At 46.1% G+C, this 22,123-nt stretch overlaps 1 protein-coding gene across 2 annotated transcripts; it reads left to right on the top strand.

The window, feature by feature from the left end:
- The first annotated feature begins 3,499 nt into the window (after positions 1-3,499).
- WEE2 (WEE2 oocyte meiosis inhibiting kinase) lies at positions 3,500-20,799 on the top strand. Of its 2 annotated transcripts, XM_066549740.1 has the most exons (16): positions 3,500-3,861; positions 6,555-6,754; positions 7,293-7,341; positions 8,909-9,081; positions 9,721-9,842; positions 11,102-11,248; positions 12,035-12,136; positions 12,463-12,548; positions 13,420-13,590; positions 13,668-13,810; positions 16,241-16,277; positions 17,108-17,168; positions 18,081-18,221; positions 18,900-18,987; positions 19,507-19,595; positions 20,634-20,799. In XM_066549740.1, exons 1-16 carry the CDS (start codon positions 3,529-3,531, stop codon positions 20,678-20,680), a joined length of 1,989 nt encoding a protein of 662 aa, XP_066405837.1. In that variant the 5' UTR covers positions 3,500-3,528; the 3' UTR covers positions 20,681-20,799. The 2 variants fall into 2 exon arrangements, with proteins under 2 accessions (XP_066405837.1, XP_066405836.1); XM_066549739.1 differs by lacking the exons at positions 16,241-16,277; positions 17,108-17,168; positions 18,081-18,221; ... (1 more) ...; positions 19,507-19,595; positions 20,634-20,799 and adding an exon at positions 14,743-15,993.
- The last annotated feature ends 1,324 nt before the right edge of the window (positions 20,800-22,123 follow it).

Raw genomic sequence — 22,123 nt, 5'->3', positions numbered from 1 at the left:
GGGGCAGGCTCGCACCCCCTCAAATGGCTGTGGCGGAAGCTGCGAGCCGCAAATCTGAAGGAGTCAGGGATAATGGTCCAGTATCAGTACACTGGTATGTGTACACACACACACACACGTGTATGTATATATATATGTATGTATATATATATATATATATATACACACACATATGTACCTATGTGCTACAGAAGGATGTGAAACAGTTTTGGGCGGAAGAAGCAGATTGAAAGATGGGGGCAGAAGCATGACCAGGGCATCTACAGTCAGCCAGCTTTTTGTAATTACCGTCCTCCTTATGCCACCACCAATGTCATTAAGTGTCACTAGGATTAACTTGGTTCCCTAGGTCTTTCTGATTAATTGAATTGCCCAATTAAGCAGGCCACAATTAAAAGGAAGATTCTGTCATAAAAGCCTCAATTGTCTAACTTTTTTCCTGTTGAGCAGTTCTGAACGTTCAATACCCCATTAAGAAACCCATCATCCAGTTTCCTCAGCAGCGGGGTTTGGTTTTTTTCTCTTTTTTTTGGTAACATTAGCATCCATTTGCTGTGAGCTTCATTTCAGACAGCTCCAACACTGAGTGGGCATTTTGTTTCACAAAGCCCATGCACAAGTTTACTTTGCAGAGCTATAGACCAGAGTAGGTGGTTTTTAGCAGATGGAGTTTTTCAGAGAAGGTGACTGGTAAAGAAAAAAAGAAACAAACCCTGCACAATATTTTGTTACTGTGTAAAGAAAAGCCAGATTCTGCAAATACTTGGCCACATGCTTTGCTTTAACTGTATAGACAGTGCCAATCTTCATTTGGATGAATACATTTTTGCATGTTGGTGACGCTGAAGTGACAGCTCGCTTCTATCTTCATCTCCACAGTAGTGCTGCTACAAATGTCAAGTGTCTGTCCCCCAGCAATCCAGGCAGGAAATAAATCCCAAATAGGAATTTCTTCATGACCCACATGAGCTATTTGTGGTGCAGAGCTGTTCCTGGTCCCCTCAGCACTGCAGTCACACCAGTATTGCCCCAGCATGAGGGAAGGGATGCAGTGGGAAGAGCAAGCAGTGACAGGGAGCAGGGGCTGCCAGTGCTGGCTCTGAGATGTGTGAAACGTCATCATGCTCTGAGCTCTGAGTTTTGCTGAAAAAACCCGTGGGACAAGGGACCTGGGGGTACCAGAGCAATTGATATGGCTTTGGCCAGCAATCTGGGCCTGCTGAGGGGACACTCTTTGTTGGATACATGCAAAAAACAAAGACCACATTTTCTACTGTTTTATTATTTCACCAAAATTGAAATGATTTAGGCTGGAAGATAATATTACCCCTTTAGAAATAAAAACTGTACTTCAAAAGAAAATGAACACCTTTTCCCTCCAGCTGACGGCTCAGGAAATTGTCATCAGGTCTTTGAACAGTCAGGAAAAATGTAAATGAAAGTGTGGTAGCTTTTATTTTTAAAATGCAAGATGAACAAGCTGGGCCCTCTTTACACAGCAGGTCCAAGTTTTCTCCTTTACATATCACATCCCTCTTTAGAACAATGGATAGTTCCTCTAAATTCTGAGGGGGAGAAAAAACTTTTAAAATTGTTTAAGGTGGGATTGAAAACTGGTCTGAAGGAATTTCCTTTCTGGGTATTAAAAACATGTAGTCCTGGGGACTAAAGGCATTATTTCTTCAGAATGAATGTATTTCAATTTACTGTTTCAGGTACTGAACATCTGATGGATGCAGTCAGATCCCAGCAGTACTGAAGTGGCCCTGGATCTCAGCTGGCCAGATGCTGCAGACACAGCTTGTCACAGCAGCCAGCGCTGGCACTGCCAGGCTTTTGGACCTTGCTCAGGATAAGGCACAGGGAGATGCAGCACAGGGAGATGAAACATTTCAGGCTAAGAGAGGCTGCATAGCAGCAACAGCTCTGTGCCTGCAAGAAATACTGCAACTCTGGGCCAGATGCAACCAGCACTGGGCTCCTGGCATGTCCTCCTGAGGCTGTTTTGGTGAATTGGATACAAATCATTTCTCTGTCAAATGAATTGTTCATCACAGTCTTAAGAAGCAGTTTCAGAGACTCATAAGGCCATAATTTTCATTTAAGGAGTGGGTTAGGAGAGCACAGAGAGCTCATCCCTATGTGGCCCTGTGTGTTCTGGTGGGAATTGCCTTGATGTGTGCAAAGGAAAGCAGGTGCTGCTTCTGCCAGCACCCATCTCCTATGGGCAGCACTTCCAATCTCTGCACATCCTTCTGGCAGCTCTCCTCAAGGCTAAGAGAAAAGGCTGCTGTAACCTTGTCCCCAATTAGTTAAAACTTGCTCTAGTCCCACTTTGAAACACAGGTTGCCAAAGGCTCAGAAGATTCCTGGTTTTTACAAAGAGCTGCAGTGGGGAGAGACACTGACCTGAACAGAGCAACCCCACCTCTGGGGCTGCCTTCCCAGCACAGCTCCTCCCTCCTCTCCTTTGAAACCCCAAATGGGAAGCTGTACCCAGACCTGTGTATGGCTCCTGACTCTCTCCTGAAGTCTTATAAATGATACATTCATAAATCTGTACTTATAAATTAGGCTAATGTCCTCTCCATGCAGGCTGCAATGCTTGCCCACACTAACACATAACTAAATGCAGGAAGTGAAATTCAGATTAAAGGATGAAACACAGGGCCCCATCATCACAGGGGCATACAGGTAAAAGGTAAAGCCCACAAAGGCTGGATCTCTGATGGGATTATGGAGCAGACAGGCTGTCAGCAAACATCACCCCCCCTTCCAGGCCCCAGGAAGCTGGAGAAGGGATAAGCATGCAGGAGCAGGGAGATGACAGACTGAGAGGGAGTCGAGCTCCTTTCAGAGCTGGTTGTTGGCACTGCAAATCCACATCCAGAGAGAATTCCTCATCCACCAGGCAACTGTGGACAGGTGCTGCCAAGCTCCAGATGTTTCCCATTAGCATTGGCTCAGGTGTGGGGTGGTTATAAATGGCCCAGGGCAGGCGAGAGGCTGTCTGTGGGGTGTCTGGTGACTCCCTGGGGCACCCTCTGCTTTTACAGCTGTATGTAGCATGGATTTTTTTTTTTCCTCCTCCCTTCTGGTTGAGGAATTTAATGTAGAAGAGAGTGAGTGGAGGCTGTGTGTGTTATTCTTTAGTATGTGTTTCCTTGTGTGATGGGAATAGGGGAGAGTGGAGTTCTCTTGGAAACTTACTAGCAAAGGCAGTGGCTTCTGAGTTGTATCTGACTTGTGCCAGTAAGGCAAAAAGCAAAAATCTGTTTTTACGTGAGCAGTAGTGGAATGGCTTTGTACCTGGTAATTCTGGGGTGCTCTTCATTAACCAATGCTGTCTGGTTACACTGATGAATGATCAAGGTTTCTGTGTGTGTGGGATTGCAGAGTGTGGTCAGCAGAACTGATGCCCTTAATGAAGTGAGGAAGAAGATGGTTTATCTGTAAATAATGCTGCCTTTCTGTCTCCTTAACAAAACAGGCCAGTATCAGCTCTACTGCTCTGTTTCATGTGCTAACATGGATGACTGGGACAACAACAATGAATTCATCCAGCGACTGGACTTTTCCAGTTGTGGTGAAGAGAGTGAAGAAAGAAGTGTAAATGAGGAGGACTCCCTGAACTTGAGCCCCCCCAGAAGCTCAGAGTTCCAGAAATGGCAAGAGAGCAGTCCTCTGCCAAAAACCCCTCAGAGAAAGCTTAGTGAGATTTTCCTGAGCAGAACAAAAGCCTGGATGAGTCCCACCCTGAAGTCTTCCCCATCTGTGAGCAAGAGCTGGAGTAAACCTGAGACACCACTGCACATCACCTGGAAAAAGCTGCAGCTCTGTGACACCCCACACACTCCTAAGGTAATGGCAGGTCTGGGGTGCCTCTGTAGGAGAGAAATGCATCTCCCTTCAAGAAGCTCGTGGTTTGGGGGGGAGCTTGGAGGTAGGGAGCTGCACTTGCTGCTCTGTTCAGCACATTTTTGGATGCTAACAGGTTTGGTGTTGAAAATTGGAAGTGGCATTATGGCTGGGATGTGTACTTCACCTGGCAGGAGTGGTCAGCTCCAGCCAGCTTGTTGTCTGGTGCCACAGTGTTCCTTTTTGTGGGAAAGAATTGCTTAGCAGATCTGAAGAAAGCAGGGCTTTGCTCTCAGGGCAGCAAATCTCCTATGGAAGGGTAGCAAACCAATGTAAGCTTGTGGAGGGGAGTTAGCCTCTCTTCACCTGTGTCACTGTCCTAAAATGTAACTTAGATATCGAGCCAGTTTCTTGGGAGAATGATCCCAGCCCCTGTTTTATGTGTAACTTCTTGGAGAGAGTAGAATACAACTGCTTTTTGTCTTGAGTAAGCACAGGTGGAGACTTGGCACCAGCTTCTCTGTTCCTAGATGATTTCTGGTGTGTGCATGGCTCCAAGCAGTCCAGACCTGCAGTGAAGCGTGGCTGTTGCTCTTCTCTCAATGTTCCTGCTCTACTGATAGATTGTTTGCTCCTTTCCTTAAGTGGTACACAGAGGATCAGTGCTTTAATGCTTCTGAGCTAGGCTGTGACTTCTGTCCTCCTCCAGAAACCTGACTGTGTGGAGAGAAGGATGATCCTCTGGCTTTATATGATTGACTGTGTGGCAATATTTCCTGAGGAATGGCCTGCCACTCTCTAAGGGAAAGCATCTAAAGGGCATCCCTCAAAAAAATTCCTGCAGTGACCCTTTATAAGAAATTTCCCTAAATCTCACCTTAACATAGGTGAGAAGTTGTCCTTGCTTTGGATGGAGTTAATTTTGTCCTAGTAACTGGTACTGCATTGTGATTTTGGGCTTCAGGACAGTGTTGCTAAAACATGGCTGTTGCTGAGTGGTGTTTACCCAAAGTCAAGGACTTTTCAGTTTCCCATGTTCTGCCAGTGAGCAGAAGCACCTGCAGCTGTGTGGCTCCAAAGCCAGGACAGCTGCCAGGAACAAACCAGAGGAAAGTTCATACCATAGAATGTCATGCTCAACATATAAACAGAAGGAAATTAGCCAGGAGGGGCTGATTAGGGCCCAGGGATGGGCTGGACATCAGTCAGCAGGTGGTGAGCAATTGTGAATCACTTGTCTGTCTTGGGTTTTATTTCTCTTTTCATAGCAATAATAATGATTATATTTTATTTTAATCATTAAATTGTTCTTTTCTCAACCCACAGGCTTTACCTGTTTTTCCCTATTTCTGCTCCCCATCCCACTGAGGAAGGCATTGTAGCTGTGAGCAAAGGGTTCAAAAGCAGAGGGCTGGGGTTAAACCACAATAGAGGTGTATAAAAATCTTCTCCAGAGCAGATGGGCTGCAGGTAGGGAATGCTGCTTTCAGGGTGTGCATTGTGTAAGTAACATGTTGGCTGAATGATTCAAAACTTGTAGTTTGTCATGTTGTAGCCCATAAGCAGCAATCACATGAAATCAACCATTTATTTTCCTTTCTCTCCTGGGATAAAGGTCTTGTTTTCCAAGCATGCTGCAAAAGATGGGCTCTAAAGGGCCTAAATCTGCCTGTAGACAAATCTGGGAGTGTTGGCCTTAGACCATCTGAAAGTGATAGAAAGGATGAGAGAGCAGAGCCCTGTCTAAAACTTCAGGCAGAGCCACCAGAAGTGAGTGGAGATGGGGCTCCAGGATTGTAATAGTGAGACCACTGTGGGATTGAAAAGATATGAGTGCCTTGATCTTCAACAGGGAGACTTTGTGTTCTTAAAGGGCTTTTAACTAAAAGAAAGCACAATGTTAAATGATCCTTTAGACTGTAAACCACTCTCTTGAAGCTGAAACAAGTCAAAACCAAATGTATTTTTTTAAAAGCTCATGGTTACTGAAGGAGTCAAATCAGAGAGAGCAGATTTTTGTCTTCAGCTCAAGACTGCTGAATATACTTTCTATGGTCCAAGGTTCTGGACCAGTGAGTGAAACACAACGGCCTGTATTCTGTGGCAAGGTGAACTACAGAAGATCCAGATCTTCTTTCTGAATTTTAATTTCTGAAACTCTGGTTTTTACTTGTGAGGAGAAATGGGTTCATTTTTCTTTGCTAGTAGCCATATAAAAAAATATTTCTAGCAACTTCCTCTACCCTAATGCTGCTAAGTGCTGGGAAATCTGGCTGGTGTTCTAGCTCATCTCCTGACAAACCTGTCCTGACTGAACTGATGCAATGGTCCATGCCTGGCAGAACTAGGTCTTCCATGTTAATACAACATAGGATGCAATTTCTACTTCTCTGTAGGAGGGAAAGGGGAGCAGCTGGCTCCTCTTGAGGACTGTGATTGCCAGAATGGCTCTGCAGGCCTTGCCCAAGTGAGCAGGGAATAGACTATGAAAGGGCTTAACAAAGAATGGAATGCTTTGTGGAAAATGAAAACTGTGGGGACTAAACTAGGGACGCAGGGATTTAATGATTCAGCTCTGCCAAGGAAGGGAGCTGAGTTCTCCTTGAGTTACAGGAGAACAAGAATTTTATTCTGAAATAACAACAAAAAAAATGTCCTGGTTTATTTGCCACTTATTTTTTCCTCTCTCAACACAGAGCCTGTTATCGAAGACAGCTTTTCCTTCATCTGCAACAAAGGTCCCGCCCAAAGGCCTCCGACACCTGAGGCTCACTCCCCGTGCTGAGCCTGAGGACTCCTCCCACGCTTCTCTTGTCAACATTAACCCCTTCACACCTGAGTCCTATCGACAAACGCTCTTCCATCCTAATGGGAAGAGGAAGGCTGCAGGAGAGCTGTAAGTGAGCTTCTCTTAGGCAGAAGACTGAAATCAGACTGCTGGAAGGGGATAAGCAATGGAGATGTTCAGTATCTGGACTTATTTGCTAACAATGAATCATCTGGTTCTGTAGTATTCGTTGCTGTAGAGTAAATGTTAGCAGATGTATCAAGGTAACAGAAGTATAAATAAAAATCAATCATTGCCTCTGTTCACAAAGGTAAGTGGGGGATCAAGAGCTCTTTTCAGTGCTATGGCTGCAGCTTCAGCAGGAATAAGGAGGCCAGGGGGATGATGCCTCTGGAAATGCCACTGTGTCCTGTGGGCAGTGCTGAAATTGCTTTGTGGAGGCCTCCTAAGTGGGAACAAAGAATTCCCAACCTGGGACTCCAGTCTTTAAGAGCACAACTAAAAACTTGTCTATCAACTCTATAAAATACGTGATTAGGCTGTGAAGCAAGGTTTGGAGGCTCATTTGAAAGATGTTTTCATTTCAAACCCAGTAGGATTGCTGCACTGAAATGATACACCCGACTTTCCTAATCTTCTGTTATAGGAAGGATTCTCATCCAGGAAGCCAGATTAAAAAGGAGCTGCCTACAAAGGTGAGTGTCTGTACATTTTCCTCCCACAGAGTGGATAAGGTGTTTGCAAAAGCTTGGTAGAATTTATTCTGTTGTTGGAGTAGAAACCATGGCACCGTGCCAGAGGATGAATACCTGTGACAGAAAAGGTTTAAGCTGAATGTTTTGTTAACGTTTGTTCGCGACGACAAACTTGGAAAAGGTGGAATTGCTGTTTCCAACTGCAATAGCCAGGCTTATGGAAGGACAACGGTACCCTCTAGCCGAGCAGACTGGGATTGCAGGCAAATGAGCTCCCTGGAAAAAACTACACCTGCAGAGCAAATCTGCCCCCAGGCAACATCCAGGCTGCCACAATTATTGTTTTACCTAGAAGAAAGTCTCAAGTAACCTGTGAATTACTGGAATATTATTCTGCTTGATTGCACATGAGATTGAGTGTGTAATATAGGTATAAAATTGTGTAGTGGGAGGTATTTTTACTGCCAAGCTTCTTAAGATAGTGTAAAATACAGCTGCCTTATGAAATGCAACCTGTTGGGAAGGGCTGCTGTTTCATGTGAGCCACACTTTACTGGCTGTGAGGACCAACTCTTACCTTCTCCTCTGTATCATAAACTACAGCAATCACAGCAGTTGCTGTGGAAGCCACTGAGCAACATGAGCTGCTGTCCCTGTAAGGGATGGAGAAAAATCACCTAGATCACTCCTGTTGTTCACTTCATGCTCCAGTGCTTATCTTTTCTTTACTTATTTCCCCTGCCAGTAGGCATCACTCTCCCAGCAGCACCAGCAGTTCCTCAATCCCTAGTGGCCATTATTGTAGCAATAATTATGTTCCAGCAGTTCTGCCAGCTTTCAACTCTTTGTGGAAAAGTGCCTCTGGGTGAGATTTCAGTGAGAATACAAACAAATACCCTGAGACCAGCTAATCTGCCATGAGCCAACAGCTGGTGCTTCAAACCTGCAGAGCCTGAGCTGATACAGAATGGCCTTGGCTGCAGGCAACCTCAGCTGCCAGGGCAGAGCTGCTCTTGCATAGCTGGGGTCACACAGAGCCAACACACGAAGCTCCTCTCCTGAGCTCAAAATGGGCAATAGATCTAAGGGCTTCTCTAGTCCTGTCTTTAGACCAACACCTTGTTGTTGCCTGCTGTTCACCCCTGAGTGACTCCATCAGCTGTGGGAACTGGTCTGGGTTGTCAGGAGAAGGGATTTCATGGCAGTAACCGAAGGAGCTTAGGCATATACAGCCAACTAGACTAAATTTCTCCTTAACTACAATTTCTACCTCTATGGCTAACAGATCCTGATTATATAAAACCAACCAGCCTTGCAGCTTGGCCAACCCAGGGAAGGTGGCCTTAAAGTGGTCAGAAAAAACACAAGTGAAAGGTGATTTCAAGAACTGAAATGGCTGTTTCAAGAACTGGCCACACACCTGCACCTATGCCTGGATGAGCACCCAGAATGGGAGAGGGAGCAATGGGGGTGCTCAGTGACAATAAGTGTTACACACATCTAGGACAATGACAGCTATTGGGGCTTTCAGCTCCTGTTTGCCTTTGCTGTTTTTGTCTCTTTGCAGAGATACACTCTGAAGGCGAGCAATATGGTTTCCCGCTACAAGAAGGAGTTCCTGGAACTAGAAAAAATTGGTGTGGGGGAATTTGGCTCTGTCTACAAGTGCATCAAACGCCTTGATGGATGTGTTTATGCCATCAAACGCTCCAAAAGGCCTCTGGCAGGATCCTCAGATGAGTGAGTGTGCTTGCTGGAATCTGCCAGTTGAAATGATGGGCATGTTCTTGAGAGGTGTGATGGGAAGGAGGGAGTGTGGATCTAAAAGCATCTGATGGGTGGCATGAGCAAGAATTGGCTACTGCTGCACACAAGTAACAGCTGGGACCGTGGGGGAAGATACCACTATACAACTATGGGATGTAAATGTCTAGGGAAGGAAGAAGCCACATGCACTGCAAAGTGGGAGGATGGAATACCTGAACACCTTGGGTCCATGCAGAGAGTTTCTTTACAATAACTGTCAAGAAGTTTATTTGACAGACATGCTGCTGTCCCTGCCTTGCTGTATGGCCAGCACTACTCTTATCCATATTGACCAGCTTGTGGTGTCCTGTAGCTAAAGCAAAGTCTTTGAAGCTGCTGCTGCCTTTGCCTCTTTATTAAAAGACTTGTTCAGCAATTTTTTTCTTTAACAGCTGCTCAGGGTGTTTGAGCAAGGGCAGGTTTTGCCTCAGCAGCTGGGAGAGCCAGTCTGTCTGTCAAAACCTGAGAGAAAGGGGGAACAGAGGGGTTCAGGACTTTGGCAGGGCTCTTCTCCTGGTGCCTGGTACCCTCTGGCAGCCTGTCACCTCAGCTTTTTCCCTGTGTGCCCCCTAGGCAGCTGGCCCTGAGGGAGGTGTATGCCCACGCCGTGCTGGGGCACCACCCCCACGTCGTGCGCTACTACTCGGCCTGGGCGGAGGATGACCACATGATTATCCAGAATGAGCACTGCAATGGTAAGGGTGCACCCTGCTCAAGGCTGACCTCCCAGCATGAGCAAAGATCCCTTCTTTTGTACCTTCATGTGGGTGTTGTGGCTTACAACAAAGCAAACTGCCCTGGGGCTGCATTTCTGTGGAGAATCCAGTAAGGGCACATAATATTTAGGTGAAGCTCTGAGTGTGCTAATGTTTAAGAAGCAGTGGAATTTTGTACTGCTGGGATTTGAAAGCTGTTTCTCTGTTTTGGCTGGCCTGGAAAAGCATTCCCCATTCTGATGCTCAGTGTTGTGCTGAGACTGTCCAGGTAACACCTGATATGAATGACTCAAGAGCTGCTGACTCAAGGTCCCTGTATCTTGGCAAAACCTCCTCTTAATGGGGGTGGACAGTGACTGGTTGGATGAAGGCACCTTGAATCCTGACTAGAAAAAAGGGGTTTACAGCTGCAGAGGAATGGAGCTAAGTATAAATGGGCTGCTGTAGGCAGGGTGGCAAACTCTTACTGAAGTTTGCCCTTGGCAATACCACTCCTTGAGAGAAATTGGAAAAGATGCCTTTAGCTGCCAGAGTTGCTGAAAGCAAATATGTAATGTTCATCTTTGGACTGCAGCTGTAGTCTTGGGGCTCAATGAAGACTGGTGACAGCTGTTTGGAGTATTGCTCTAAAATCTGGTGGAGGCAAACACAAACTGGTGCTCATTGCTGCAGCATCAGTGAGTACACTGATGTCCTGGTGGCTGAACATCTGAGGCTAAAGGAGAGGTGGTCAAAAGTAAGCTGATGGAGACAAAGGCTATGATAGCTTCTAGCTCTGAAATATCCAAAGTGTCTTGATGGAGACTCACAAAACTGTGTCAAATGTTAATGCTTTTCAGTCGAAGATCTGCCAGTGGGAACTGAATTTCCTTGTTCCACCATTCCTGCACCTGCTTTCTGCATCTAAGCACAGCAGAAGCAATTAATTTTTCTGCTGTTCACTTGCAGCAGCACCAGCATCATTAAGAGGTCAGCCCTCCTGGCAGGATGTAGAGCTGTAGGCTGGAGGTAGAACTGCAGTTGGCCATCCTTGTTGAGCAGCAGGCTGGGCGTTCCAGGGCAGTGGGAAGGCTGCAGCCAAGTGGTGATGGCCAGGTTTGCTCAGGAGAGCACACAGAGCTGCTGGGGTTGGGAGTTTGTCACTAGCCAGCCTCCAAGTGTTCTGGGTAGCTAAACTGTTTCAAACATGCTGTTCCATAAAACCTCTGTCAGGTCTCAGGCTGACTGTTTTCCTCTAGGTGGGAGTCTCCAAGATGCGCTGCTGGAAAATGCAAAGCTTGGGCAGTATTTCCCAGAAGGAGAGCTGAAGGAAATATTGCTGCAAGTCTCCATGGGTCTAAAATACATCCACAACTCTGGCCTTGTGCACCTGGATATCAAACCTAGTAAGTAGAGTGCCCTTCTCCTTTGTGGAGGGTTTCCTAGTGAACCGTCAGGGGTAGGACCTGTAATAAATCCTTCTGAGTGGACTGATTGTAGTACTCCAAAGAAAAGAGGACCTTGCCTTTGTCTTGTGTATGGTGCTTTGTTTTTTTTTTTTTTTTTAATTTTTATTTTGATTTGTGCCTTGTGCCACTACTGCTGCTCTAAATTTGAGATTTTTTTTTCTGATCGTTGGCAGCATTTTACTCCTGTCTCCTGACCTTTGTAATCCTAGCTCATGGGAATCACCTGCATAGTGATGGAGCAAGTAGGGCTGCCAGGGAAGATGGGCACTTCCTTATTTACTGTCCTGTTGCACAACACTTGTGTTTTGTGTGTTTAGCTACCTTGGGGGGGATTAAGTTCCTGCAAAAATAGAAACACAGTTTCCTCTCTGCAGGATGGTCACCTCCAGGGCAATGCTTCTCCTCTGTCACATAGTTAATATTCTTAGAGGGGGACTCTGTTTTCCTGCTGAAATTATGCTTCTCCCATAGAGGGCAGAGGGAGGGGAAAGCTGATTTCACTGGGATATTTTATGCACAAGATAGAACTGTCTTATGCCAGCTGTGTGGCTGAATGTGAGCCGGGCAGAAAGCTGACTACTAGGTGGGAAGCATGTGCATAATTTCTCTGGCTGCAAAGCTGAACTACTTTGACAGGTAGGATTTTGACAGAGTTGTCAGGCTGCTGCAGCCTGACTGCTGGTATATCATATCACCTTATTGCTAAACTTCTCTGTCTTGCAGGTAATATCTTCATCTGTCACAAGCTGGCAGTTTCAGGCCCTGCTGGGCAGGAGGAGAGTGACAGTGAAGATGAGTTCTCTCCTGGTGTGGTGTATAAGATTGGTAGGTTTTAGCCTACTTTACAGCTGGCCTAAGATTAGGGCTGCCCATTACTGCCTGAGACTGCTGTGTCCTCTGGCTGAGGAATCTTGCACACAGAACTGATAGGATAGTCATGAATGCCCCAATTACTCACCAGGATTAATTCCTGTAAGAAGACAAGTCACAGAAAATTCATGTGCTTGTTTCCAAGTGCAGATTCCTGAGTTAGGAGCAGGCTTGCTCTCTTACTCAGTATTTCTCTGTTGGTGCCTATAAAGTGCAGGCTTTTATTGGAGAATGACTTCAGTTTGCTTCATTACATTTCAGCTGCTTGCTCTTTGTCTCAGGTGACCTTGGACATGTGACATCAATAACAAACCCTCAGGTGGAGGAAGGAGACAGACGGTTTTTGGCCAATGAAATTTTGCAAGAGGTAAAACTGTTAGAGCAGGGCAGTGGGGAGAGATCAGCTGTAGAGCAGTCATTAGTCTGACTTGTTCCTCACCTTATCTCCTCTTTCATCTCTCTGGTCTGGCTGTGAAATCTGTGAAATTAGCACCTTATCATGAACAATAATGGTGTGAGTCTTATAATGTAAATACTTAGTTAATATGTAAATACTTCATAAGTAGCTATCATTGGATTATTGCAACTATTCCCCTTGAGGGATCAGTGAGACAAAACCTTTATCAGTTTAAAGACATTTGATTTGCATATCCAGCTGAGATGAAACTACTGGATGTGATTATTGAGGAATATATTTACCCAGACAGATGCCTTGTAAAACAAACACTGAACAAATAGTGGTGGGAGGCACAACATATCTCTTAAACTGACTGCAGTTTTGACACTCCAGCCAACAAATGGAAAGGGAATCAGAATTGAACAACCAGCTTGGATGTGTTGTTCAGATATTTAAGGGACAGTATCTGTGCTGCAAGTGGATTTAGGAACTGTTGGGCCAATGTATGAGATGAGCCTTCAGTTTGAGTTGGGCTTGGGTAGCTTATTGCCTTGTGGTGGAGGCTGGAGGTACACACGTGTTAGGCCATCCTCTGGAGTTACTGCAGTGATTCCAACGTGGCCTGCAAGGTCCTTATGGCTGGCTGAGATCCAACGTGCTGCTGGTTAGTCCTACTGCCTGCTGCCAGTGCTTTCATGCTGAAGAGCAGGAAACAGCTCACTGAAGGCAGTGCTACATACACACATTTGCTTGGCTGTTTGTTTTTGAGCTCATACCACACCTCACCTTTGCTTAGTGCAGCAAGATGTTCCTTTCTAACAGCTTTCCCTTCTCTCTGCAGCAATACTGCTACCTGCCCAAGGCAGACATCTTTGCCCTGGCACTCACGGTGGCTCTGGCAGCTGGGACAGCGCCACTGCCCCACAATGGGGCCCTGTGGCACCACATCCGCAAAGGCAACATCCCACCCATCCCCCAGAAGCTTCCCCACCGTTTTCTTGAGCTCCTCAAGGTGAGGATGACAGGATGGTGGCTTTTGCAGCTGGCATGTGATGGGAGTGTTAAACTCTGAACTCCTTTGCCTTCTAGCTCATGATCCACCCTGACCCAGCACAAAGACCTTCTGCCACGGCTCTCACCAAACACCCTGTTCTCCGTCCTTCCTGTGGAAAAGCTGTGCAGCTCCAGGAGCAGCTCAATATGGAGAAATGCAAGACTGCCATGCTGGAAAGGTAGGGCTGGCTTGGGCATGAAGGGGAGAAGGTGTGGGCATGACCATGCTGGTCACCAGCTTTGAATGGAGGGTGGTAGTGCTGGGAGAATGCGTGTGCAGAAATCCCCAGCCAGTTCCTGTGCCTGGAGCTGGGGGGATGATGGGGATGTAAAACAGGGACTTGCAGTGCCCAGGCAGCAGCTGTGCTTCAGCTCTGGCTTGGAGGAGCTGGCTGAGTTTTAACAGTGAACTCGTGCACTTCCTGCAACCACTGGTGGTGTAAAATGCTGATACAACCTGCAGCCAGTGGGCAGATGAGGAATTGATAGTGCACTGAGATAGTGGGCTAAGCATAGAAGGAAGAGAAATATCAGGTGGTGGCAGATTTCCCTTGTTCCCTCTCACTGCTGTTGGCAGCAGTGTTTTGGAGTGCTGGGATCTAAGAACTGCCCCACAACCCCTCTAAGTTCAGTGCTCAGCTTGGGAGGTTTTCTGTGCAGACAGAAGAGTGAATGATCTGGAAGAATAGCAAGTACCAGAAAGGGATGAAAGGCAATGGAAAAGAAGCATCTGCCTTTATTTAGGTATTATATATGTATGAGATGACATTGATCTAAGTTTCAGCACTCACAACTATCTGAAACAATGGGAGAAAAACTGAGCCAGGTGCTCCCCATACTGGTGCCAGTGTGTTGCTGACCTGATACATGGTTTTCTTCTGGTAAATCTTCAGAGCTCCTATCTTTTCAAACAGGACCTCTAGGGACAGCTACAGTAATCTTCATGTTACCCTCTGGGCTGAGAAACTGCCCCTTTCGAGCAGAGCTGGAGTATTACAGTAACCCTCTAATGCAAGATTGTTCGTAGTTTGCTTCTGTAGCTGCTGGGGATTCATGCCCATGACATGACATGGCTTTCTTGCTTTCCTCTTCCCTCGTCTCCCCCCTGCAGGGAACTTAAAGCAGCTCGCCTTGCCCAGAGCCTCATGAAGGACCAAGCCTTAGGAAGTGCCAAGTTACAAGAGTCTGAAACCTCTTCTAAGCAGAAGAGCAAGCGTCTGGTGGGAGGGAAGAGCTGTCGCTCCTTTAGCTTTACTCTGGGTTTCTGAATTTGTGTTGTCCAAAGACTGCTGAATGATGGCCCTGTGAAAGCAGAGGGTCTGCACAGACCAATGCCCCATATTCTCCCTTCCTGTTTGTTTTTTTTTTTTTTGTTCCCCTGTTAGTTATGAGATGTTGGCTGAGAAAAGAATGACTGACTTACAAATGTTGGATAATGGGATTTAACGTTGTCCTTACTCTTTTACTTGCTTAATTTCTTGTGTAATTGGCCTTGCTACAGACTCAGTGTAACTCTGCTGTGACAAAAGAATGACATTTTCTCGACTCACTTCCCTCTTTCTTGAGTTGGGCCCTGTTATTGGTGACTTTGTGGTCTTAACACTTGGGCTGACTGTGTTTTTAGAGGGGTGATAATGGCTGTACAGGGAGACAGCATCTACAGCTGGCCCCTTCTAGGATCAAGCAGACAGAGACTACGGCAGCCAGTTTTAGCTACACATCAGGAGCCAGGCTGGTTACACACAGCTGTCCTGGGGGGCTCAGGGTGCAGCTGGAGTGGTGTTTCACTGAGGGGGGACACAGAGTCATAGGAAATACTTTGAGTTAAGGAGTGGGAGTTGAAGAAAAACATTCTTTCAGATTTTTGTAACTGGGTGTGCTCTAACAGACTAGTTAGTCCCTGATGCCCGACTCGTTTTCTGTCAATCGGGGAGGATTCCTTGTTCACCTGGGGGAGGCAGCTGCAGGGTGTTGGTAGCTGGGTCTGTCTGTACCCAATTCCCCTCCAGTACCTCGCACGTGGTGCAGCTACCTGCCTGTGAACTGCAGCCTTTCGGCAAAGATGAGGGCAATTACAAAGGGCTCTTTCAGCTTTTTGGAGTTGCCCATGTTGATGGTTGTATGTATTTCGTATTTGAGATCTCATACACGCTTCCCCCTCTCCCCGCTAAATGTAACTTTGGGGGTCCTTGTCGCTTGTTTGAGTTGGTTGGACAGAGCGCTGCACTGCTATGCGAGAGCACTTGGTAACTCGCTCATTTCCAGCTTTTACTGGTTTGTTTTACGATGTTGCACATGCTGGCTTTTAACTGTTCGAGCCTATCGTTTAGTGCGAATAAAGGTTTTATTATTTTTTAACTGATGATGGAGTGATGATATTTTGTTGGTTATTTTTTTTTCCCCTCCTCGACTTCGGGGTCCCGCGGGGGCTCGGGGAGCAGGCGCTGCTCGGGTCTGGGGCGCGTTTCCGCCCGGAACCCGCGGCCCGGCCCTTTCCTGTTCCGGCCGGCCGCGGGCGCAGCGCGGCGGCGGCGGGAGCGGCGCGGAGGGCGCGGGGTCGGGGCTCCGTGGGGCGCTGCTTCAGCCCTGCTTTTCCCTCCCAGGCGCAGGCTCGGCGGCAGCATGTGGCGGCGACCGGCGTGGCAGGTAGGGCCGTGCGGGCCCGGCGCCCTCGGGGCGGCGGGGGAGCCGCGGCTCCAGCCCCTGTGCCCCGCCGGGAGCCCGGAGCGGCTCTCCGGACACGGAACAGCGCTCCGGGAAGGGGAGGGGCGGACAGAGCCGAGCGCCCGGAGCCCTCGGCCGGCCGTGCCCGCTAGGCCGGGGCCCCGGCGCTGGGTCTGCCCTTGGGGAGAAAGAGCTCTGGAACCACCTGATCGGGGAAATGAGCGCTTTTTTCCAGTTTCTGCACGTGGATCTCTGGCAGAAGTCTTTCTGGGCTTTCCCCTCTCCCACCCCCCGCCTCTCTTCTAAGATGGAATATTTGCTGCGATACAGCTTTCCCCCTTGTAGTACTAAGAATTTTGTGTCCTCGATTTGCCTTGGGAACAAGGGTGTCAGTGCATCCACTGCTCATTCCAGGGGATGGATGTACTTTTTGCAGCAGAACCATCAGACCTGTTTGTTTCTAAAGGCTGAAGCTCAAACAACTAAACCCCCACTCTCCTACAAATCTCCTTCCCTCTTATTTACATATTACAGAAAAACAGTAGTTACTGCATGTCTCAAAAATAATTGCTGAAGGGGTACCTTTGGGCCACACTTTTTCTAGGCACTCTTTGATTTAACCAGATGTTCTTTAAGCAATCTTACTAGCTTCATTTGGCTGAATAGATTTCTCTCCTCAGGTCCCCCATTAGTTACCTGGCAAAGTACATACTTGCAGAGCCTCTGCAAGGGCTCAGAAAATAAGTTGTGAAGGCTTGTGAATGCTGTTCCTAGTTTGTGTCTTGGAAACTGACATTTCTCTGTTCCTTCAGGCGCTGCGCCAGTTTGTAAGACATGACTCTGACACGGTTAACTCACTGGTACTTGAAAGATGTAAGTACCCCTGAGATGCAATTTAGTTGTTACACTCATTGTGTTTATCTCAGTTGTAGGACATCTGAAATAGGGCAGGAGAGAAGCAGTAGGCATGGTGGCTCCTCAGTTTAGCACCTAAGATTGTGTTTCAAGCCCACAGTCTTGAGTGGCTTCCTGTCTGGTCTCTGTCAGGTGAAGCAGCACTTTAGGGGGGAAAGAAGAAAGCCCTGATGAAGACTGCCATTCTATAGGGCAGATAGTTGTGCTTTATCTGTGGCAGTGGTTTGGCTCTGCTCTTGGCATGGTTTCTAAACCTGCCTTCAGGTCTCTTGTGTGCTTGTTTCTCACACTCCTGGGGCACTTGTGTGTGTGCTGCTGCCCCAGCAGGGTTTGCTGCAGGTGTACTTCAGCCTTCACTATTCACTTCACATGCTCATTGTGCACAAGGGATACTTCCCTGACCTCTTCCAGTTGTCCTTGAACATGGAGAAGGAAGGGATAGACTGTGTCTGCCTAGGCCTGGTAATGGTATAAAAACTTGACTCACTCATTCAGAGGATGGAGTACAGTAATGCAACTTTGTTTCAAAGGTACTGCTGTGCATTGTGCTTTATCATTATGAAACAAATAAAAGCCACATCAATGCAGTTTAGTCTCAAGTGATACATGGATGTATCTGGGAAAGAGATGGAACAGAAAGGATAAGGAACCTTTGGCTTTTTAAATCAGTTAGTTCACAGTGATAATGACAGTACAGACACAGTCAACCATCTGCTGGGGCCTGAAAAAGCCAAATGTCAAAAGAACGTGAAAGTGCTCAGGAGGTGCAGAAAGTTGTGATCTTGGCCCTTGAGAAAAGCTGCTGACTGAGGGCTTGCCATGCTTAGAAGCATCATAATTCACCTGTGTGTTTGGTCTCTCTTGTTTCAGCCATGAATCGTGTTCAGCTGCTTGGTCGGGTTGGACAGGACCCTATCATGAGGCAAGTGGAAGGAAAAAATCCTGTTACCATATTTTCCCTTGCAACCAATGAGATGTGGCGGACAGGAGATAGTGAAGTGGGCCAGGGAGGTGAGTCTGCACAGCAACGTGTCCCAGGTCACGGCTGCAGGGCCAGCAGCAGCACACTGGCAAATCTCTGGGGTGCAGGAAGGTTCCTTTGAGCTCAGCAGAGATGCTGGTGCATTTGTGTGTGTGTGTGTCTCACTGATGCCCAGCAGCATATACTGATCTGCTGTTGGCCTTCCTCAGGAGGAGAGGAGAGTGTGCTGAGTGGGCAGTTTGTCACTGGTGGGGGTGTGTCAGAGGCATAGCAGGTTCTGTGTTCTTACTTGTATTTCAGGATGAGAAAAATAAAGAAAACATAATTTTCTTATTGATTCTGTCATCAGTTTGCATCTGCAGATGTCTCATTCTCTAGATTCTATTCAGTGTGGAGTGTTTGAGGGTAAAAATGTGGGTGTTAGAATGGTGGGTACTACATGAGGGGAAAAAAATTAATACCATGAGCATTATCTTACAGAAAAAGCAATGTCTTGGTTTGAACTGTGCTTCTGCACAAGAATTTGTTTGGACAAGGATGAGTGGAACATTTAATTCTGGAGTGAAGTGGGAGATGGAGTGCTACTATACTTCTGTTTTCAAATCACTTCTCATAATTTGAGAATATAAATGTGTTGAAACTAATTTCGGAGTCTTGTGTCACAAAGAGGATTTGGCATCCAGCTCTGTTACTTCTGTGTACCCTAGGTGATGTCAGTCAGAAGACGACATGGCACAGGATCTCTGTCTTCAGACCTGGCCTCAGGGATGTCACCTATCAGTATGTGAGGAAGGGGTAAGTGAAAAACAAATGTGGGTGAGGATTTAATGCCTTCATAATGGATTACTGTAATAATTATGGTGACCAGGAACTGTAATAAGATACAGGTGGCATAAAACAAGTTAGCGGAGCAGCTACAAACAACTGATACAAAAGCCTGTGTACCTTGAATCAGATTCTGAATTCAGCCTTTTCATCAGGAAGTGTAGTGATAAGACAAAGAGTCATGGGCTCCAAGTGAAAGAAGGGAAATTCAGGTTGGATATATGGATGTAAACCTTACTGTCAAGGTAGTGAGGCCCTAGCACAGGTTGCCCAGAGAAGCTGTGGATGCCCCATCCCTGGAAGTGTTCAAAGTCAGGCTGGATGAGGCTCTGAGCAGCCTGATCTAGTGGATGGTATTCCTGCCCATGGCCAGGGGTTTGGAACATGTGGTCTTTAGGACAACATTTTAAATTCAATCCCAAATTGATTACAGAGTGGAAAACAGCAGCACAGTTCTCTGACCAAAATCAAATTCTTGGCTTTTTTCAGCTCTCGAATCTTTGTTGAAGGGAAGATAGATTATGGTGAATATACAGATAAGAACAATGTGAGGCGACAGGCCACAACAATTATAGCAGGTAAGGAGCAAAGCACCAAGGTGCCCTTCGCCCTTTTAAAATGAAAAGAGGGTGGAGGACCTCTGAAATGAAGCTTGGTTTGTCTTCATCCTCAGTATCCACACTCAGGGATTTTGAGAGAATGGATAGTGTTTACCAGCAGATTTCCTCTGGCACTGCTTGTAAACACACAGAAAATGAGAATATCCAGTTGCAAACTGTTGGTGTCATTTGCTTATCCCACAGAATGGATAAGGAGTAGACTTGTGCCTTGAGATACAACAACGAAAACAAGGAAACTCAACTTTTTCCTTGAGCCTTTAAATACTGAGCATCCTGCAGCATCTTTATTGTGGATAGAGCTGCTCCTGTGTTGCTTTTGAATAAGGGATAAATTAATTGGGTAGTAAAGCAAACATTTCTGTTACAGAACTATGTCTAAAAAAACTAGAACAGAGGAAAAGGAGAGGGGAAAAAAAGGAACAGTCATATTCCTGGATTTTTCTGCAGCCTCTTTAAATGCTAGTAGTGCTATAAATTACTGGAAGGGAGAAGCAATTCTCTTTTTTAATTAGTATTCTCCTAATGGATTCTTGTTCAAGAGGCCTAGTCTCAAGGCACTTCAGAAATTCCTTAGGTTTGATGAAGTAGGAACTTCCCATAGTCCTACAGGCTGTTTACATGGTATATAGTATAGTATATAGTGCAGAGTGAACATGACAAAAGAAAAGGGAAATAAGCTGTAACTGATGGAGATTGTAGTCAAAGAATTAAACCATTATTTTAAAATGTTTTTAGTGTCTTTCACTGTTCAGCAGCTTTTCATCAGCTTTAGCACACTTGTTTCATGGTACATATGGCCACCTTGAATTGTCTGCTTTCAGGGGAGGTAGAGAAGGAGCCTTGTATTGGACACTGTTTTGTTTTAGCAACTATTATTCTGTTCCAAAATCCACATCTTAGCAACTTATTTTAACACAAATACCTGGGCTTCATGGTGTGAAGGCTTACAACAAGGCAAAACAATGCTCAAGATTAATTTTTAAAATTTTTTTTCAGATAATGTGATTTTTCTGAGTGATGGCTCGGTGAGAGAAAAGGTGTGATGTCCTTAGTGCTTGGATCCAGGCCATTTCATTCCTTTGGTTTTTCAGTGCTTCGTAACTCTGTAGTCACATATATTGCTGTAGTTTCTTTATGAAGTAAATAAAATGTTTGTTACCTAGAGGGTATTTCTGTGTGTTTTGTTCTCCCATGTGCTTTCTCTCTGTTATGATCTTTTGGATTACTTTTTTTTTCTTCTTTAAAAGAGAAGTACCCTAGGCAGCTGTATCAATTCTTGAGCTGATGAATATGTAAATGGGGAGTCACTCTTTGCATCTTCAGCCAATTTCAAACCTTCTGTCCTTGTCTGCCTTAATCTCTCTCCTGTCTTGTGGGGCCTGCCAGCTTGATCCCCTCTCACTTTTAGCATCTCTCCTCTGTTCTATAGGTGTCATTCCCTGTTTTTCCTTCTCTAAGCCAGCCGACAGTGAGTTTAAAGCAGAACCATTGGCTTTGACTAGTGCTCAGCTGGAGATTTCTGTCACAGACCCGGAGAAAGCTTCCTGTGCATTTGCATCTGCCCCTCTGCTGATCCTCGGTATTGTCTTTCACGAAGCCCTGCTTAGGTCTTGTTTGCTGTGGTGTTTGGTGTAGGATGACACCAGCATTCCCATCCCGGCCCTCGATAGGGTGTTGTGCCCGTGCTTTGCCATCAGGAGGAGCTGGAGGAGCGGCTGCCTTGGCTGTGCCTTCGGGCAGTCGCGTGGAAAGCGTGAAAAACATTCCGGGTCCGGGAGTCGCAGTGTGGGAGTGGCCCTTGTTCACCGCGTTTTGTTGTCACAGTGAGAATTACTGTGTTATTGGCAAGAAGCTGCTCATCTAAAAGGTGTTTAATTCTACTACACAAAAAAGAGAAAGGGGAAATTCTCACTGTAATACAACGTGATGGAACAGGGAAAGAAAAATATTAGAAGTGGCAATTTCCTGTCTTCAGAGCTGGTGGGATTTTGTATCTCATCTCTCTCTGATCCCATCTCTTTTGGGCGATTTTGATCTCATCTCTCTGATAATGTGCAGAACACATTAATGTCTGCAGCTCTTTCCCCTACAAAATGCTGGGGGTTTTTTAATGCCCTGTGCACATTTTCTAACAAAAACTTCAATTCTTTCAATTCAGCATCTATTTCTGGTTGATGTTAAAGCTCTGACAAGTATCTGAGCCCCTGTCACTGGCATAGTGGGGTGTCAGATGTATTGCAAAGGCTTAGCTACTTCAGCGGGTTGTGATCCATAGGAGAAGGTATTTTTAAATAGAAAATCCTGCCTTTAATTCCTTTAACTACTTGTTTAATCTGAGCCTGTTGTACTCCTGTGAGAATTGTGATGGTTCTCTTGCACAGTAGTGATCCAAGTAGTTTGTGCACAAATTTTTCCTGTTTGTCTTGAGCTTTCTGCTAGGAGGCCTTGAGCAGATGTGCTGAGCTGTTCATTCAGTGGTCCCTTAA

This window comes from Molothrus aeneus, chromosome 5 (assembly GCF_037042795.1).
Source record: "Molothrus aeneus isolate 106 chromosome 5, BPBGC_Maene_1.0, whole genome shotgun sequence".
Lineage (NCBI taxonomy): Eukaryota > Metazoa > Chordata > Aves > Passeriformes > Icteridae > Molothrus > Molothrus aeneus.
The sequence above is the reverse complement of the archived record's forward strand: the minus strand, read 5'-3'. Positions and strand labels throughout refer to the sequence as shown.

Bases quoted from the DNA above. Each gene is read 5' to 3' on its own strand.
- WEE2 (XM_066549740.1), top strand. From the start codon at position 3,529: ATGGATGACTGGGACAACAACAATGAATTCATCCAGCGACTGGACTTT. The intron at 11,249-12,034 runs GTAAGTAGAGTG...TCTGTCTTGCAG, and splicing joins GCACCTGGATATCAAACCTA to GTAATATCTTCATCTGTCAC. The intron at 13,811-16,240 runs GTAGGGCTGGCT...TCCCAGGCGCAG, and splicing joins AAGACTGCCATGCTGGAAAG to GCTCGGCGGCAGCATGTGGC.